Source organism: Pinus tabuliformis, chromosome 3_1, assembly GCF_031772625.1.
Source record: "Pinus tabuliformis cultivar Carrire ecotype Pingquan chromosome 3_1, CPIR1, whole genome shotgun sequence".
Lineage (NCBI taxonomy): Eukaryota > Viridiplantae > Streptophyta > Pinopsida > Pinales > Pinaceae > Pinus > Pinus tabuliformis.
The window spans coordinates 118,599,209-118,620,270 of NC_142301.1; the positions used below are offsets into that span (position 1 = coordinate 118,599,209).

General features: G+C 40.7%; 1 protein-coding gene across 1 annotated transcript in view; it reads left to right on the forward strand.

Moving 5' to 3' along the window:
- Positions 1-21,062, forward strand: part of LOC149186054 (IAA-amino acid hydrolase ILR1-like 3) — a 218,891-nt gene that overhangs the window by 20,085 nt on the left and 177,744 nt on the right. The window contains exons 2-3 of the mRNA XM_089410872.1: positions 14,300-14,425; positions 14,793-15,107. Coding sequence (XP_089266998.1) covers positions 14,300-14,425; positions 14,793-15,107 — 441 coding nt within the window. The remainder of the gene's footprint in view (positions 1-14,299; positions 14,426-14,792; positions 15,108-21,062) is intronic.

The window sequence follows — 21,062 nt, forward strand, 5'->3', positions numbered from 1 at the left end:
CATGATGTGTATGATAAAACAATTTTTACCCCCTTAAGGTTGGGTAGTTCATCTCCCACCAGGGGTTGGGATAATCATGGGTTCCTTAATGATGTAAGGGGCACACATAGGGGCCCTAGGAACTAGGGTGATGGTCATAATGATAAGGGCTAGGGCTCATGTTTGGCTTTTGCCCACGCGCTAAATTTTTATGTCTCCACCATCTTTTGCATTTGTAGTACATTTCATGTTGCAAGTGGCCAAATTATGCTTTTAACTTTCTTTTTAGTTGCATCAACCTCTCGGCATCGTTCCAGGCTCGACCCAAAGTGTGGAGAAGGGGAGGGGGAGGTTAACTCCTTGTGAACCTAATGGACAAATATAGACCCGAATGGGAAAAGTGTGAAAAGGGGTGATGATAAGGTGAGGGGAGTAAGATATATGGTATTGGGATGCAGGACTACACAACCAAAATCAGGGTTCCCATGTAGTGCCACTCCTAAAGATAGTAGCCAATAGAGGAGATCTGATAGGACTAGGATACAAGATTAACCACCAAGTCGGGACAAGGGAACAAGAGTACAATCCAAGCCCATTCTTTCCCTCGAATTCGCCCCACTAATCCATGTCCAGATGTGTCCAAGAAAAGCAAGCATAAACACCCAATTACATAATGAAAAGCTATACCTTCGGGGTTGGAAGTACCACATAGGGGCCCTAGGAACTAAGGTGATGGCCATAATGATAAAGGGTAGAGCTCATGTTTGGCTTTTGCCCAAATGCTAAATTTTTATGTGTCAGCCATCTTTTGCATTTTGTAGTACATTTCATGTTATAAGTGGCCAAATCATGCCTTTATCTTTCTTTTTAGCTGCATCAACCTTCGGGGCATCGTTCCAGGCCTGAGCCAAAGTGTTGACAAGGGGAGGGGGAGGCTAACTCCTTGTGAAACCAATTGACAAATGTGGACCTGGATGGGAAAAGTGTGAAAAGGGGTTATGATGAGAGAAGGGGAGTGAGATATATGGTATTGGGATGCCGAACAACGCAACCAAAATCAGGGTTTCCCATGTAGTGCCACTCCTAAAGCTAGTAGCTAATAGAGGAGATCCCACAGGACTAGGATACAAGATAAACCACCAAGTTGGGACAAGGGAACAAGAGTACAATCCAAGCCCATTCTTTCCATCGAATTTGCCCCACTAATCCATGTCCAGATGTGTTCAAGAAAAGCAAGCATAAACACCCAATTACATAATGAAAAGCTATACCTTTGGGGTTGGAAGGCCCACCTTCAAATATATGATCATAACAAATGGGCGAGGGAACACAATGGCTAGCTCAGATGGTGGAGAGTGGTGGCACATCAAGTGATCTGCTGGCTTCCGGCTGAAGACAAATCTAGGAGAAAATTTTTCTTATAGGGGTCACCCACTAGTGGTGGGTAACACCCCCATCTGGCTTAGCATATCTCTCTCTCTCTCTCTCTATATATATATATATATATATATATATATATATGTATATCGTGTGATGATTTAGGGACTAGATGAAGTCTATCTCATGCCTTGAGACATGGGAGGCCTAACACCATCTTCAATGCCTTCAACGTTGGAGCAAAGACAAAGATTTTATCACTTGGAGACCCATGAGACCCAATTTTGTGCCCTGCACCCAACTTGGGTACCACAAGATGATTTGCATCGAGATATAGGGGCCAACCCATAGATCTTGATTTTAGAGGCCTTCTACACTTGTCATGGCACCAAAAGGCCTCAACGTCAACCTTCTAGAATCCCATGCAAGCATGACATCAACATTTCAGCTAGCATTTGTGGAGATACATTTAATTTTGCAAAAGCTACTAGGTCGGCTTGTGACCTAGGCCATTACTTGCACATTATTTTATTAGTAGAGGGGCTTGAAGGCTAAAATAGGCTATGTTAGAACACATATATATTGGAGAGGCCTCATTTGATCTCTTGTCATCATTACACTTGGAATTTCGGTGTCATAGAGGAATTCACACTTGTTCTCTTGTAGAAGATTTGGATCTCTTGGATGCATTTTGACGTTTGGAGCTTATTCTTGGATATTTTTTGGAGCTATTCTCTAGATAATGGAAGGAATTCTTGCATGTTGTTTTGTAAGTGCTCTTCATTATTGAATGTCTATTGTTCTATGTCGAATGTATGGAATTATTAATTCTAGGTCATGGTAATTGTGCCTTATTTTGTTGAAAATTAACGGAATTGCTATCTAGATGAATATTGCATACATTGCTCATGTATAACATGTAAGGAATAGTCCTAATGGTGAACTCATTGTAGCTCTCCCATGAAAAAATTCATTTTTCATTGAGAGGGTAAATGCTTGAAATTTGCTTGCTAGGGCATCAAATTTCGACCTCCTTGAAAACGCGTTTAGCTAGCCTCAATCGTCCTAGACTCCATTCTCATAAGGAACAAGGCACTAGTCCAACTTGTTGGTGATCAATCTCTAATTTTATCCATATTTTCTCTCTCCTAAATTCGGTCCTTTCTAGGCTAGGGCTAGAAACTAGGGCTTAGGGCGGAATTCTAGGGAAGAGGTATTTTGGTGGTTGGAGAGGCTAAACATCAAGTTGATAGGGTTTGCCACAAAACCTATCAATTTGGTGGGCATTCACTTAAATTTCATCCATATATTCTCTTGCCCTAGTTGTTTGTCCTAAGAGGGAAACCCTATTTTTTCTTCCCTCAACTTAAGGACTTTATTGAAAGTTTCATGAGGCTTGACTTAGCTAATATACATTGTAAGAAACCTTTTGTCCTTGCCTGGACCTTGAGTTACTCTAACACGTCAAATCAATCAAACCCTAGGTTTGGTGCCTCCATTTCTAGGTATCTTCATAGAAAGCAAATTGCTTCCTAGTGAAGCCTTGGACCAAAAATGTGTGTTTCTTGAAGACCTCCTATTGAGATCATTTCATAACATAACCCCATAATACATATTATAAGTGATTTCTTTCCTACCAGGACTTCTCCCATCGGTGAAAGTTCATAAAGAACAAGGGGTTGTGGTTGTGGTGACAGTGGGCCACAACCCCATTGTTGCTTCTTGGTATAGTTTACACCTTGTAGGTTTTCCCTCTTCATGGCCTGCTAGATTTTGTGGCAACAATATCCAAGTTCCAGATTTCTGCGGCAGGTTTCTTCCAGTTTTTGAAAATCAAATTTCAACTTAGGCTAATAACATGTTACCATTGTTAAAATTAAATAATACAACAAATTTGATGATGAAATGTGGCTCAGGATTAGGAAAATGTCCTTTGAAGAAGTTTCAACATTCATGCCAAGAGGATTCTCTTAAAATGGATGTCTCATGTGAAGGATTACTTCAATAACATATTGGGATTTATAAAGAAAAGCTATGAATGTACATATGCCCAGTTTTCCGATCTTACAGCGACTTTTGAACCTTCTATGACAAGGGGAGTGTTAAAATTGGCAACTAGGGCCAAACTCCATGTGGGTCACCTTATTTATGGCTGCTAATATTTTTCCTAGATTCCTCTCGTCGAGAGGTGTAGGATTGATCTAAAGATCATCCGATTCCGACAAGTATTTATGGAGATATGAATTTATTTCTAAATACTTGACATATGAATTTATTTCTAAATACTTGACAAATTGTCAAGGTCGCCCAGCAGCGAAGTGTGTGGCACACATGCCCAGCGTTTCATATAAATAGAAGAGAGGTTGAGTCATTTGCAACTCATCTCATCACTCATCTTCTCTCTCTCCTATACATTAGATGAGCCTCTTTCTCTCACACGTGTGGCTGAAAAAGGAAGACGCAGATTTCTGATTAGGGCTACGTTGACCAAGTTTGACCAACGCTGTAGGGAGGTACTTTGACCAGCGTGGACTCCTCTTTGACTGCGGATTAGGTGTCGCTGCTTCTCCTTGGCAGGCCGCAAATTTTGGCATGCAAACCAAGGTGATCTGTGAAGCGAACAAAGTTCCTTCTAAGAATTAATTACTCCAGAAAGACTTGGAATGTCAAGATATCCATTTAGGATATAAATATTATATTAAATAAAATGAATAAGAATGAATGATGATGAATTACAAATGAGAACGAGAGGCTTGCTTATATACCAAGCAAGTGTCTCTTCATGAAGAGTCATGTCTTATTAGACATGCCTCTTCAACCTAATTACTACTTAACTAATAATTAATTATGATTATTATAATTTACATTATATTTATATCATTTATATATTTTATTCGTTACAATCTGACCTCGGTTTGACCAGTGTTGACTGTCAAAAGGTTGACTGCAGATCTGTCCAGCGTTGACTGAAGTTTGACTGTAATTTCGAACTGTTTTGGGTTGACTCTTTTTGCTGTTGTAAGCTGAGTTGACTATGTTATATACCTAGGGGGGATAATATGGGGTACCAAGGGTGGTACCCAAGGTAATAATGTAATAATGGGATGGGCCATAGTAATAAATAAGGTGGTTAACCCATGTCATGTAAGGGACCACAAGTAGTTAATAATAATGTAATGGGCCCATGGTATTAGTTGATGGTATGAGAGAACCATGGTAATGATGCATGGTATTGTATGTATGAAGCCTATATAAAGGCTAGAGACTCCACATGGAGAGATATGAAGATGAAGAGAAGTATTCTTGTATGAACAGGCATATGGCTTGTGGAGTGTTCTCCTTCCTTAAGGAGTGAATGTATGGTGTTACCCTACCTTAAGGGTTTGATCAATAAAGAATCATTTCATCTTATTCTTGGGTTTATTTGTATTCTCTTATATTCTTGGATCAGATCTACAACAATTGGTATCAGAGCACTTTCTTGGGCAAACCGTGGAGAATTTTTACCTAGGGGGGATAATATGGGGTACCAAGGGTGGTACCCAAGGTAATAATGTAATAATGGGATGGGCCATAGTAATAAATAAGGTGGTTAACCCATGTCATGTAAGGGACCACAAGTAGTTAATAATAATGTAATGGGCCCATGGTATTAGTTGATGGTATGCTCTCAACCTGCAAATCAATACCCAAGCGAAGAAAAGATACCGAGAACACAAAATATGCGAAGAAAATATACCCAGAACACAGAATAGCAATGATTTTATTATTCAGAGAGAAATGTTCACAGGCCTCTTCGAGGGGGCAACCTCCAATAGAGCAGAGCTCGATTACAAAACAAGACACAATGCTCCTCGCAGGGAGTCTCTATCCTTTATATATGACTCATACATGCAATACCACGAGCCAATATCGTGGGTTTTATTAATACCATCTATCTAATACTACCGCCTATTTACCATCTATCTAATACTTCCGCCCATTTGCAACTAACTGTGGTCCCGTCATTAATTGCGGGTTAACCACTTACAAATATTAATATGGGCTTTATTGACTCTTGACTAGGACGTGATCCCACCAAAACGTACAGATCTGATCTGATCTAATAAGGTATTATATGCCTGTTCATACAAGAATACTTCTCTTCATCTTCATATCTCTCCATGTGGAGTCTCTAGCCTCTATATAGGCCTCATACATACAATACCATGCATCATTACCATGGTTCCCTCATACCATGGTAATGAGGGAACCATCATTACAGAGTAGTTAACCCATGTTATATACCTAGGGGGGATAATATGGGGTACCAAGGGTGGTACCCAAGGTAATAATGTAATAATGGGATGGGCCATAGTAATAAATAAGGTGGTTAACCCATGTCATGTAAGGGACCACAAGTAGTTAATAATAATGTAATGGGCCCATGGTATTAGTTGATGGTATGAGGGAACCATGGTAATGATGCATGGTATTGTATGTATGAGGCCTATATAAAGGCTAGAGACTCCACATGGAGAGATATGAAGATGAAGAGAAGTATTCTTGTATGAACATGCATATGGCTTGTGGAGTGTTCTCCTTCCTTAAGGAGTGAATGTATGGTGTTGCCCTACCTTAAGGGTTTTGATCAATAAAGTGAATCATTTCATATTATTTCGGGTTTATTAGCATTCTCTTATACTTTTATATCAGATCTATAATATTCTGGGTCAGATCTACAACAATTGGTATCAGAGCACTTTCTTGGGCAAACCGTGGAGAATTTTTTTTTTATTTTTTGCAGGGATTTTTGAGTGGCGAAATTGCAGATCAGATCTGTACGTTTTGGTGCCAGATCTGTAGAATCTAATTACAGATCTGTATTCCTTGTGAACAAATACCCAAATTCAAAAAAAAAATCAGTTAAATCGGAGTCTGGATGAAGAAGATATCGCTGATTTAAAAATCAGTGGGGTTGCAGATAATTTTCAGGGCAGCGATTTTGCGGCACAGATCTAGAAGTCCTGGTGCAAGATCTGCCAGATCTAATTGTAGATCTGGAATCTTTGTGAAAAAACACATAATTTCAAAAAAAAAATCAGTCGAATCGGAGTCCGGATGAGGGAGATATCGCTGAATTAAAATCAGCTCTTTTTGCAGAAATTTTGGGTGACGGCGGGAGAGTAGCAGCGCAGATCTGAAATTTCAAGTGCCTGGATCAAGATTTCTACCACATGGGCAGATGCAGAGTGGTTGTTCCGTTTCTAAAAACAGGTTATAATAGAGATTCTGAGCAATATTGACGGATCTGTGACCATTTCAAGTTTTCACCAATATTTTTGTGATGGCGGGCCTAGATCGGAGTTTGAGGGACTTGTATAAATTTGATGGCTCTCATCCAGTTAAATGGCTAGAACAAATGGAGAAATATTTCAAATCGGAATACATCTATGATCATTATACTCAGTTGAGCAGGGGAGAAATGTATTTGGACCTTGAAAGATGCAAATGGGCGGAATGGCATCAGCGTTGCAATGGACCTTTTCAGAATTGGGATGCCTTCAAAAAAGCTCTTATAGAGCGCTTTGACCGTAAATCAAATTTTGTGGATAAGCACACACAGACAGACACACAGCCTAGCAAAGCTTTTATTTTTACAGGAAAGAAGGAAACCAAGGAACCAAAAGGGTTATTTTTGGCTGGTATCTCTGTATTGCAGGTTCATGGATTGATTCAGAAGGAGAAAATCATTGTGTCTATCAATCCGAGTTGCAAACAAAATCTTATAAATGTCAACTTGGCAAAGAAATTGCAAGTCCTAGCGAAACAAATTGAACATACACAGGTTGATCATGAGGATGTTCAAGTGTACAAGGATTTGAAGCTTTCTATGGATAAGTATGTGTTTCATGGTGATTTTTACGCTTCAGATATGGATAACATGGATGTTGTTTTGGGATACCCTTGGATGGAATCCGTGGGTACTATCAATATTAATGTGCAGAAGAAATTCCTGAAGCTATGGTATAAAAAGAAGAAAATTACATTACAGGATATTTCCATCCATAAACAGGTAGAGCACATGGAGGCTGAAGCAGAAGATGTTCAAGGGACTGACATATCAGATGATGAGCAGTTGATGGTCGACAATCAAACACAAACAGAGGCTGAAGTAGAACAGGTTACAAGTGCTGACACATCTGATGAGGGTTCAGTGGTTGAAGTCATATTAGAAAAGAAGCCACGACGACAGGCACCACAGCAGGGTGAATTAAAGAAAAAGACACCGTGGGTTAAAACTTCAACATATCATCACCCACATCACCCCGCAAGAAAACAACCAACAAGATGGCATCCAACTAGCCACAAGGACAACAACCCCCGTATGATGGATAGCAAGGAGCCTAGATCCACCTACTACATATCAACACAGAAGAGCTGCCATGGTCAACTTCCATCTCAAGCGAGCGAGGCACCAGCGAGATCGAGGGTTCACCTTTCTCTTGGATGGCTAGATGCACGTGCATGGTATCAGTGGACTACTCTTTTGAGTAGATCTTATTATTTGTGTTCTTCCCATGTTTCGGGGACGAAACATGCTTAGGGGGGTGGAATGTTATATACCTAGGGGGGATAATATGGGGTACCAAGGGTGGTACCCAAGGTAATAATGTAATAATGGGATGGGCCATAGTAATAAATAAGGTGGTTAACCCATGTCATGTAAGGGACCACAAGTAGTTAATAATAATGTAATGGGCCCATGGTATTAGTTGATGGTATGAGGGAACCATGGTAATGATGCATGGTATTGTATGTATGAGGCCTATATAAAGGCTAGAGACTCCACATGGAGAGATATGAAGATGAAGAGAAGTATTCTTGTATGAACATGCATATGGCTTGTGGAGTGTTCTCCTTCCTTAAGGGGTGAATGTATGGTGTTACCCTACCTTAAGGGTTTGATCAATAAAGAATCATTTCATCTTATTCTTGGGTTTATTTGTATTCTCTTATATTGTTGGATCAGATCTACAACAGACTAGGATATTGACCAAACTGATTGGAGGTCAAATCTGAATTGTTTGACCAGCTTTGACTTTGCTGGCTAGGGTTTTGCTGCTGCTATTATAAAATATCAGAATTCTGCATTGTACTATTTCTCTCCGTTGAACTATTGAAGATAAAAGAAGATTTGATCAAAGGGTTTCCCCGCATTGGGGTTTGTCCTTGGCTAGCCGCCAAATCTTGTGTCTCTTGTCTTGGCTTGTTCTCTGTCGATCATTTAATGTTCTATCTGCATTTTACTTTATGTTGTGATTGCTAATCAGTGGCTAAGAAGAAAGAAAGAAAGAAATTATTTTAACGTCCACGAGGCTAAAGATAGCCTATGGGACAGATTGCTTCTTCATCTGCTTGATGTATTCGGCCCTTTTTTTGTGAAGCTTCACAATAAATGCTCCCATCTTCTCGACAAACCCCTCGTTAAATAGATTATCCCAAGAGCTAGCTGTCAGCGTATCTACATAACTTTCCCTGTTGTCTTTGAAGGCCTCACATTCTAAAATGAAATGTTTTTCTGTTTCCACTTTTCCGGAAGAACAAAAAATGCATACCCTTTCCTCCCACACTTCCTTTGGCCTTTTCCAGCGCCTTGTTTCACAACGGAGTTGATGAGAATTAGTCCTTAACTGAGCAATAAGAATTTTGGCTCTCCAAGAAATATTGGCCTCTATGTATGCTTTTGGTTGATGATTATGAGTGGGATTAAACACTTCAATATAGTAATTTTTCTTTCTTCTTAGCTCCTTCTCCCAAGTACGTTTGTGGAACTTTTCCATAACAAAAGCTTTTATCTCTTTGTTGTTTATAGGGCACGCGTTCAAGCAAATATCCCATTTACTAAACCATTTGTTATTTTGCTGCATCCAAGTTTTTTTGCTCTTGCACAATCTATCATTAAAGACAACCTTAGGCCATCTACCCTCTTCCATTTGCTCAATTTTTTTTAAATACCTTATGACTCGCACCATAGCAATTGCTTCAATAGGAGCAGTCCCTGTTTCACTTAACAAGATATCATAAGGAACTGCACTTTTAATCTTAAATTTGTTTGTAATCAAACGCTTCTGAATTTTCTCAATTTGTCTCCACTGCATGTCGGAAGTACTGCTAGCCCACAGTTCACAACCATATAGAATCACTGGAATCACTAGAAGCCCAAAAAGAGTTTGAGTGGTCTTCCAGTCCCATAACTCTGCCTCTCTACACCTATTTTGAAAAGCATAAAATGCTTTCCAACCCCCAAAGTTCTTTTCTTTCTACAACCATTCCAGCTTAGATTTTTGTTGAAGTCAATTCCGAGGTATTTGTAATCCGCAACTTCTTCCAGAATGTTGCCTTCAAAGTAGAACTTATGTCGGTTATGTTTTCTTTTCTTAGAGAAGACCACTACTTTCGTTTTGCTGATATTGACTTGCATCCCCACACTTCTACAAAAATGCTCAAGGGATAGTAAGTGCTCTTGCAAACCAAGAGCCGATTTAACAATTAGAATAAAGTCATCTGCATACAAAAGAAACCTTATAACAAACTTGCACAATAGATACCATCACCCCCTTGCGAATTTAACCACTCCTCAAGCTTGTCGATATATAAACCAAAAAGGGTAGGAGACAGTGGGCAACCTTGCTTGACCCCAATATCGCTTCTAAAACTTTCAGAAATGCCTGCTGAAGTTCTAATTTTGACTTTCACCTCTTCATACAGCCTATGCACAGCTGCTCTCAAATGTTTAGGAACCCCAAGTTCCTCCATTCTTTGCCAAAGTTTATCCCTAGGAACCGAGTCAAACGCTTTTCTGAAATCAACAAAGCAACAAAAGACTTCTTCCTTCTTCTCCCAAACTTTTTCAATGATGTGCCTTAGAGTTATGCAATGATCAACTGTGGAATGCTTAGGTCTAAAACCTGCTTGCCCTTTAGCACACTTATTTCTTTCTTCTGCCCACTTATTTCTTTCTTCTGCCCACTTGCTAATTTTGTTTTCTAGCATGCTTCCAAATAGCTTTGCAAACAAAGGGTTTATCATGATGGTCCTATAATTGGAGGGATTATTGATGTCGCCGCTCTTGAAAAGGGGTATTGCCAGACTAGTTGTCCAATCTGTGGGGAGCCCTTGTTGTATGATGTTGTTGAAGATTTTTGTAATGTGAGGTGCAAGAATCTTTGAGCCCCACTTTAGATATTCTGCTTGGAGTTCAGCTAAGTCTTTTGCTTTTCCAACACCCAACTTCTTGATACCCATCTCTACCTCTTGTACCGTGAAGAGTTTAGTATCAGTGTTGACCAAGGGGGGAGGGTCAACCTTGGGAACCTGCTCATAGAGTTGTCTTGCATAGTCAAACCATTTAGAAGCTGTAATATTATTTCCAATTTGTATCTTTTTCGGTTGGAGCTCCTTCCAAAATAATTTGGGATTATTTTTCCCAAGGAAGATTAGTTCTTCCCTCCTTGAAACCATGAAATCAGCGTTTTTCTTGCTTAATAAATGCTTGTAAGATTTGAGCTTTATGTTATCCTTGTTTGACTCTTTCCACATTCTCGCCTTTTTGCATTCCTCATCAAACCAAGCATTAACCGGAAAGCAATTTGTTTCAGACTTCTTAATTTTTGTTCTTTTGCACTTTGCAAGTGCGCATTGAATTAAATGTGTTAATTCATGACTATGAAGGCTGTGAGTTGTAATTTTCTCCTTCTCAAAGAGTCTCTCTAGCGTCATTTTGAAGTTATTACAATTTTCTGGGGTCAAAAGAATTCTGCTTTGTGGGAGATTTTGTTAGACGTGCTGAATTTTTGACTCTAATTGTTTCTTTCCAATCCAAGAGAAACATAAATAAATTGGCTTGTGATCTGATTTCAAATCCCACAGCTGATCTCCAACCAAAACTTCTTCCATTTTCTCACACAAACCATGCGAGCAAATTACATAATCTACCACACTTGCTCCATTGTAAGTATTGCAAGTGAAATTACTGGACTTTGCCCATCTAGTCAAGCCATTACAAATGACTAAATCAAAGGCCCCACATAGAGTAAGCAATTGTTCACCAAAGATATTGCAGCCCTTGTCCTCTGAAATTCTTTCCCACTGATGATTGCTTTCTTTTGTAAGCCAAATAGGGTCGCAATCATCTTTACAACAAAGAATGCTAGCTCGCTCACTTGCAGTCCTAGCATTGAAATCACCCACTATAAGGACTTCACCTAGCTGAGAATATGTTGCAATATCCGCTTTTAAAGCTGCAAATGGATCTTTGTGGTCAAGCCCTCTACCTTTGTAGATTTTTGAGACTTGTGGCGCAAAATAACACGCTGCAATTCTGATGTGGTTTCCATTTTCTGATATTTTAAACCAAAGGAATTGCTTATTTGAGTCTTCTTTTTCTAACTGAATGAGACGACCTTCTTTCTCCCTGACTAAAACCATGATACCCCCGTGCCCTTTGCCATTCCCTGCTGCCTTGTTCCACACTACCATCTTCCAGTATCCTTCAAACAAAGGTGTCTTGCACCCTTCATGCTCATGTGTTTCTATGAGGCAAATTATGTCTCTATTTTCCGCAATAGGCCCTAACCCAGGGCCTCGTCTCCATGGGTAACCTCTGCAGTTCCAACAAACTAATCTCAAGGAAACCTGGGTATGGCTTGATTGCTATTTATTTTGACATGCAAGACTCACATTTGAGTCTTTGTCCCTGTTTTCCCATACTGACCTTGCTTTCTGATTTCCTGTTGAAGAGTTTGTTGCCTCTTCTTTATTACCAACTTGCTGCTCTGTTCTAGAAGGAGGTTCAAATTGCGCTATCACAGCTTTGCCTTTATAAATCCATGCTCTCTTTCCTTCATCTCTTGCTGCCCTAACCTTTAAAATTTCCTCTCTTCTTTCCTCCTGTTGTTTTACAGTTAAATCTTCTTCTAGGAAAAAACGAGAACCCCTCAAGAGATGCTTCTTGCTTAGAATAATATATTTATCACGCAAGCTAGGCATAATGACTTTTATGGGCCTGGCTCTCTCCCCGTTAAACTTACCCACCCTCCATGCTTGGCATACTTGTCCTTGCCATAGCAACTTGTCTTTCAAGAAGTCTCTTGCAAGGTCAAGAGTACATTCATTTTTTCAATAGTCTTTCACCCCTTTAATAATTATGTTTTCTGCCCTATTTTGTCTTTCCTTGCCTTCACTATCTTGCATGTTGTCAACCTGAATATTTGTTTCTCCTTCCTTATTAGCAGAATTGCTAATAACTTGAGCCCAAGTTTTGGAAACTTTGGTGGAATCTTCTTTCATTTCTTCTCTTGCGTTCTCTTCATGGTTGTTTATTTGGACAATCATTTTCCCTTTATCCTGGGATGATTTCACATTCACCACCTCTGTACTTTCCACTATAGATTTATTTACATTTTGCACATCCGCCTTCATGCGTTGCCATTCTGTCTTCCCTATCAGGAGAGCTTCCTGTAGCAATGCCACTTGTTCTTCTAAAATTTTATTGCTTTCTGCTAACGCCTTGTTCTCAGCCATTATTATATGAATTTTATGATCTCTTTCCTGCCCTTTAGCTTCTAAAACCTCCAACATTTGTTTTGCATTTAACAATTCTTTCACATAAAGATCAGATGACCAGGTGAGAGGTGTGGATGTGGGACTATATAAGGCAAAATCATCAATGGTTTTTCCTTTGGACTTTTTGTTGCCTTGTGGAGGAGACTTGTTTGGGTGCTTTTTGCGAAGGAGTTTCTTCCTTGTTTGCTCCCATTTTAGACGAGCTATTCTTCGTTTTAAAATGCCCCGATATTGTTTGGCATTGACCCAAACCCACTTCCCAGCTTTGGCGGATGAGGCAATTTTCACTTGTCCTAAATCATTTGTCTCCACATGTTCTGAAATTTCTGGTTCCTTTGTCATGTTTGAATGCATTTGTTGTTGCTTGCTCGCTGCTCAATACTTCCGTTGCATAAAAACTCCCTGCTTTCACACTGCTCACTGTTCGCTGCTCGCTGCTCTCACTGCTGCCCAAATTGCTCTGCTTATATCGCTGACCACACTGCTCACCATGTTGCTCTGCTCATAAATGCCCTGAATATATGTTTGTCAGAGGTGACGCCAGTGTGAGTGCAACCATTTTTCAGAAGTGAATGCCTTATGGGAACTAGGATAGCATGTCCCCTTGAGCAATAGGTAATTTTCTCAGGAAAAGTTCTGTTGGAGAAGGATTAGCTCAACCCCTGCTACTGTTCCTGGAAATGAATTTGACCTGTTAACAATAACTTCGATTTCTACAGGAGCACAGATTTGTCCTCAAACAGGAATGATCCTCCTCACAATTTCGACTCTTATTTCTGAGGATGCTTGGTCTCCTTGCAAGTGAAAACTTTTGGGAAATAAGTGCTGAAACCCTTATCACGCAATTCTGCAAATATTGAGAACCGATGTGCCTCTGATCGAAGTTGATTAGAGTTCCACTGTCTGTGCTTCACCTTCACGCAAGCTTGAGATGCCCGTTCAAAGACTCATTTCAGCAATTTACCCAGAGATCTGGATTTTACACGTTCCGTGGTCGATTCCTGCGGGAAACTTCGCCAGACCAATGCCAAAAGGTCTGAAAGGAATAAATGGACAAAATGCCAACGGTGCCAAATTGCAGGGAATAATAAGCATAGAACATACCATAATTTAACAGCGAGTAAAGTACATAATCCTTGAGGCAACCCTGTATGATCATCGTGGAGGAAGAAGATTATTTCCATTCCACAACCCAATAAATAGTAAATACAACAAAATTTAAGCTATGTTTGCTTTCAAAGTTCTTATTTTAACAGTCCTATTTATACTTTTACTATTCTCTGTCCCTTGGATATTTGACATTTACTAATGTAGCAGTTTGACTTGTGACGTGAAGGAACTTGTGGATTGGGAGCACAAGAGTGTAAATACTGGTAAGATGCATGCTTGTGGGCATGATGCACATGTCACTATGCTTCTTGGAGCTGCTAAATTGCTTCATCAACACAAGGATAAACTGAAGGTGCTTTGCATACCCATATACTTGGATTGTAATCTAGAATGTTAGCCCAATAAAATGCATGAAAGTAGATACAACTTTAAACTGAATCATACCCATCAAGTTAAATAAAGCTATTTCCATCTCCTTTAGATGATTTGAAATCATTTTTTGTTTAAGCTTCCAAACTTGATGTTTTTCATTATGATTGTTATCTACTGTAGTTCATATATTTAGACCTGCTCAGGCAATCTGATGTTTGCGTTCTTAAATATAATGTAAACTTCTTTGGTTTTAATTTTGTATCCTTTCATTCATTGTAGTTTATTGCCCAATACAACTGCCCATTTGGCTAATGTAAATCTTTCTGTGTGTCACCAATCATTTGAAGGGAACCGTAAGGCTTATTTTTCAACCAGCTGAAGAAGGAGGTGCAGGTGCTGCTCACATGATTCGTGAAGGTGCACTTGGAGATGCAGAAGCCATATTTGCAATGCATGTTTCATCTGATATTCCAACTGGGACTATAGGTTCAGACTCTGGGCCAATTTTGGCTGGGGCAAGCAATTTTGAAGCTGTTATAGAAGGAAGAGGTGGACATGCAGCTATGCCGCAAATCACAGCAGATCCAGTCCTAGCTACATCCTTTGCAGTTCTGAGCTTGCAGCAGATTGTTTCCCGAGAGAGTGATCCTCTCAATGGTCAAGTATGTATATATCTCTTGTTGTCTTGTTATTATCATAGTTTCTTTGATTTATAAGAATATGTCATAGACCAGAATTTCCTATTCAGTTGGTCAAGGATAACTATTCATTAGATAACCTTTTATTCCCAAACTTGAGAAAGGTACAAGTGTTTTTATTTGTGTTAAAGACCACCTATATAATTTTCTAACTCTATGTTTCCATGTTTACTCCATTTAACTGTCAAGAGTCTCTCAAGGACACCAACATTCTAAATTCATTAAATTTTAGGCAAAGAATACTGGTAATACTAGTGAGTGTAAAAGAGCTGGTTGATTTTGGTTTTACCAAATCTTATTATGGTGTTTTATTCTTAAGTTGTGCATATAAAACAAAACATAGATACCAACTTCGGCCAGATTGTGTCTGAGAGTTCAGAAATTTGTAATTTAATTTGTTTGGCGGCAAAATATTCAGTTTGTATGAGCTACAATGACCCAGGCAAAACTGATTTATAAATGTTGTTATTTTGACCCTGTCACCCCTCTTTCGGCAAGGGTCATTATGCACAGATTCATTTTTGGCAGTATAGCCCACCAAAGGTGGGGTACCCCTTTGGAGAGTCTTCTTTCCGATGTATCTTCCTTCAGCCAGCAGCAGCAGCCCTTGACAACCACCTGATAGCTTTGATGTGCTACTTTGTCTTCGCCGCTGGGCTAGCCATTGCATACCCACGCTCATCTATCATGATCATATGTTTGAAGGTGGGCCATCCAATCCTGAAGCTATGATTTTTCATTATGTAATTGGGCGTTTATGCTTGCTTTTCTTGGGCACACTTGGATATGGATTACTGGGTGACTTGGGAGGAGGAACGGTTTTGACTGTACTCTTGTTCCCTTACCTCAACTGAGGGGTTAATCCTGAATCCTAGTCTTGTGGGATCTCCTTTATTGGCTATTAGCTTTAGGAACGACACTACATGGGAAACCTTGATCTTGGTTACTTGGTCTCGCCTCCCGATATCATATGTCTCACTCCCCTCCACTCATTACAAGCCCTTTTCACATCTTCTTGTCTAGGTCTCCACAAGGTGTTAGCATGCCCTTCCCCTTGTCGACACCTTGGTCAAGCCTAGAATGATGCCCCAGAGGTTGATGAAGTGAAAAAAATGTAAAAGCATAATATGGCCATATACAAAAGGAAATAATACCACAAAATGCAAAAGATGGCCAGGACAATAACATTTAGCGCATGGGAAAAAGCTAAACATGAACTCTACCTTTTATCATTATGGCCATCACCCTAGTTCCTAGGGCCCCTATGAGTGCCCCTTGCATCATTAAGGAACCCAGGCATGTCCCAACCCCTGGTGGGTGATGAATTGCCCCACTTTAAGGGGGTAATCACTGCTATGTCATACACAATATGCTCTCATCCCTTGGAGCCTCGAGCAGGAAAATAAAATAAAATCAATAAAAGACAAAAGAAAAATGAAGAAGGGTGGAAAAAAAAAGGTCGGGATAACTCATGCATCCACGTATGCTCCCTCCCTACATTCATATACCTAAGGTGTGGGCTCTCCTTATCATAGTTACCCTTGTACCATGGCATGTGGCTTTGAGCCTTCCCTTTGTCCCCACTCCATTCCATCATTATTTCACATGACACATTCCATTTTAAGGATGTACCTTGGACATGTCATTCCCTTAGAGGTTGAAACCACCTAATAGGGTCCTTCATTAACCACTCCTACTCAGGAAGGTAACACTATTACATGTTCAAAGGCCAAAATTTGGAAGGGAAACCCACTATGAAGTCTTACTTCTGCGCTTGATTGACAAGTTTATTCACTCAATTGCACTAATGAATCATTGTATTTGAAGGTGGGAAGACAAATTGAATCATATATAGGATTGTGAGTGGGTTTTCTTTTTGGACTTGGCCTCCCTATACGGGATCCAATCCCTTCAGAGGATCATGATGGCATTTGTAGGGTGAGCGTTTAGAGCCATGGGCCTCCATTCATGTAGAGCATTAATTGCCAAACCATGGGCTTCTTCAACACTATTATTTTCTTGTTCGTTGCCCCAGTTATTCGAAATGATGATGCACTTGGACCAGGATGCCCCAGCCGACTACACATTGCACCTGACACTTGGATGCCGTTCTAAGGCCCAGAGGAGGTTGTGTCTTTCCTAGGGAGACATGGGAGGGCATGTGTCATTTTTGAGCCCTCATTGATGGAGCATTGACTTGGTTTTGAGCCACTTGGAGACCCATGAGACCCATTTTGGAGCCCCAAACCTAAAAAAGGGGTCTCGAAGATGTTTTGCAGCATAATGAGGGCATCACCCTCTTCATCATGATTTTTGATGGCCTTTATCACATTTCTACCACAAGAGGCCTCAACACTACCTCTCTAGGCCACACCGCATGCATGACATCAACCTTATGTGGGCTAGAGAGACATAAATTAAAAAATTAAAAGTGATCATGGTTGGCGTGTAACCATGGGTCGGTTACTTAGCATTTAGTTATGTTAGAGGGGCTTGTTCACTTGTTATTCGACCTCCTTGGTCATGTATATAGTGGAGAGACTCTCTCATTTCAATCCATCAACTCTTGGATTTTCGGCCTCATTGGTAAATTCAGACTCGTAATTTGTGGAGGATTTTTGGTGATTATGGATGCATTTTGATGTGTGGATAATTTTGTCTCATTTTTGGAGCTTCTATATGGCATTGTTATGGATGGATATACTCTTCACTATCTTGTAAGTGCTCTATTATGACGAATTTATTATGTTTGCTAATATCTAATGCATGGAATATCGTCTCATGGTTATTTTTATTTTTTAAGGAACGGATAACATTTCATGATAATGACTAGAAATGGGCTAGGTCCCTTGCAAAATTCAGACTTGTTCTATTTGCATCTTCCCTCTCCTTACATTGAGTATGGACCTTCTTGCTACCCGTATTATTTACATATATTCTATTGGGAAAACTATAGCTATATATTCTCCAAAAAATTCTTGCATATTCTATACAATGATATTGCATAAATGGAGATTAAAACAAATACAATCAGCCACTGCCAGTCTCGACATCATCACCCGCATGCTCGCCCATAGACTTGTTCAGTTCCTCATTTCAATCTCTTCTTCTTCCTGAACCCTCACAGCGATAGCAACAACATCCTTGTCTTCTTCCAGAGCCCTTGTAGCAACCTCGTCGACATTATCAGCATTGATGGTCGATGACTTTCCAATCCCGAACACTTCCTTTAAAACTCCAACCATGGCTGTCTCCACCTTGATTTCAATATTATCAGCCTTCTGTTGGACACTCAGAACATCCATGCATAGACCCTCCATGGTTTTCTGCATTAGTTCCCAGTCTTTACCCAACCCAGATAATTGGGTATAAATGACTGCCATGTTTTCGTTCAATTCTTTGACAATTTCCTTAACCACTTGCTTGCTATAGGCCCAGGCTCTCAACTCTTACATGCCCCACGCCATGGCCAGACCCCGAGCTTCCAAGACTAGATCCTCCCCCACTGCCATTTCTCGCAGATGACATTTTTGCAGCAAGACGCTTCTACACGATGAAGATCTTGTGGTTAACTGATTGGAGCCAGCTAAGGTATATAACGACCTGATCCATCCCGACATTCCTCCAGAGCCTGTCTTTCATAAATGCGAAACAGTGTAGAGTCTTGTCAATTTCTTGTTGGAATTTCTAAGTTTAACCCGTTAGAAATTCTTCCTGTACTATCTGGTTTATTTCTTCCTACTTGTTTAATTACTTAACAATTTATTTACCATGTAAATGCTAAAAATAAACACAAGTATAGTATCAACATCAACTGAAAGAAAACAAGCACACAAGTGACACCGTTATTTTTGGATCATTTCCTCGAAAAACTCAATGCGGGAAAACTGATGCAACTATTCTGAGGGTTTTATTATTATGCAGTTTATCATAGTATAACTGGGTGCCTAAACCGGCTCACTCGACAGAGAAAAATACACTGCAGCAATACCTCTATATCCGAGAATAGGTATTCAGAAAACCTGTCCCACGAAACCCTCTCCGGCACAACTAAAGCTTAGAGCTGGCCCTTCTGGCCTCTGCGTCAACCTCCTGTTGACCTACGTTAGCCCCTGGACTCTCTTCGTCATTCCTCTAAGGCACTGTGCAGCCTTTGGGAGCCTCTGCGTCACTCCCTCTGTCCTCTGCATGGATGACGCAGTCTATCTGGGCTCTGCGCTGCCTCTGCTGGGCTCTGCGTGGCCTAGACTGACTACTGCTCTGGCTCTCTCTGCTTTTGTGCTGGTCTCCTAGTATTGTCCCTGTCTCTCTGCCTCATACTCACTACCCCTTGCTGGTGATCACTGATTCACTTTGGCTTAGCAACTCTTCTCTAGCAAAATGAATGACTGATCACTCTCGTGTATTCTCCAACTGACCCTCAAGCCCCTCTTATACTTTTTTCGTTGGTCCTTTAACGACCGAGGTTAAATCTATAATCAACGACTATGATTAGATTTGGCTTGATCCATGACTTTTGGAACCTTCTAACCCAGTTTTATATTAATACCCATTAATATTTTATTTTTCCTAAGTTTAGACTTGAGAACTCCATTAAAAATATTAATTATCTTAATATCTCCCAAATTGGTTAGAATCTTCCCAAACCATTTATGGGTCTTGGAGATATCATGTGCTTTAGCCTCTCCACCAATTTTCATGGCTAGAGCACATCTGATGCTACCGCAAATCAATGCTCCCTCTTAGCGAGGACTGTGCTCTAGTAATACTCCACACTGAGCATCGCCCTGACTATCCGGCATCGGTCCCTGTGCTGATGCTAGGCCTCCTTGCTCAACATCCTCTACACTGCTGCATCCTGTCCTACTTCCTGAGGCCCTGCCACTTCCACTGCTGCATCTGTATGACAGCTTCCTCTGCATCCGTGCTGCTACTGGTCCATCCTCCCAGCACCGCATCTCCACTACATCTCCTCTCATCATGCTGCATCGTGCTACTGCACTGCAACTCAATTACTGAGAAGTAAGTAACTGATCCACCCAACTTTTGACATCCCTGTCAGGCTAGAAACACTCCCGATGCTGAAGCTCCCTCTGCCGCTAACAAGTGCTCCCTCTACTGACCTCTGTGTTGCTGCAACAACTCCCTGCATCTTGCACCGTTGCACACCTCTCTGTGCCATCCTGCACTAGTGCAACACTCTCGTGCCTCTCGCACTGTTGCAACCTACTAGCCTCGCACTGCCCAGGGACTCCTCCACAGTAGCACTCTCCTTCGCTTCATCTGCATCTATCTCTACCTACATTCGCCAGTCCAGCTACTCCTCTTCGGGGCTCCCGTAGCAAGGTATAATCCAAGAGGTTGGGTACCTCAAGGATCTTGCCCCTCATCGCCTGTAGTCTTCTTGACTACAACTCGATGTATCCCCACTTCTTCTCAAGTGGCACATGAGCACTCATGGCACAATCATCCTCCTCCTCGACTTCTTTCTTCGCCTTTACAGGCGCTGCCTTCGAGTCTGAAGCTTCTCCCTTGCTCTTCTTCTTAGGACACTGGTTCGCAAAATGACCCAGTTCCCCACAATGGAAGCACTTGACCTTGGAGAGGTCCTTCTTCTTCCTCTTCTCCTGCTTCTTTGCAGATGCTAGAGCTGCATCCTCTTCTTCCTTCTTGATTCTGACCCCTTTGCCACTACTCCCCGCCTTGGTCAGCCCTCTGATCTCTTCTTGACAAAGAGCAACCCATAGTTCTTTCCAATTTGGAAGACTCGTCTTGTCCAGTATGCTCTGGACAAATACCTCCCAATCCTCGGAAACTACGTTCAGTGTGGTTCTCACCATCAATTCCTCATTTGGCGTGGCCCCTATGGAAGTTAGCTGGTCATGGATCTCCTTCAACCGACCGAGGAAGACATCTATC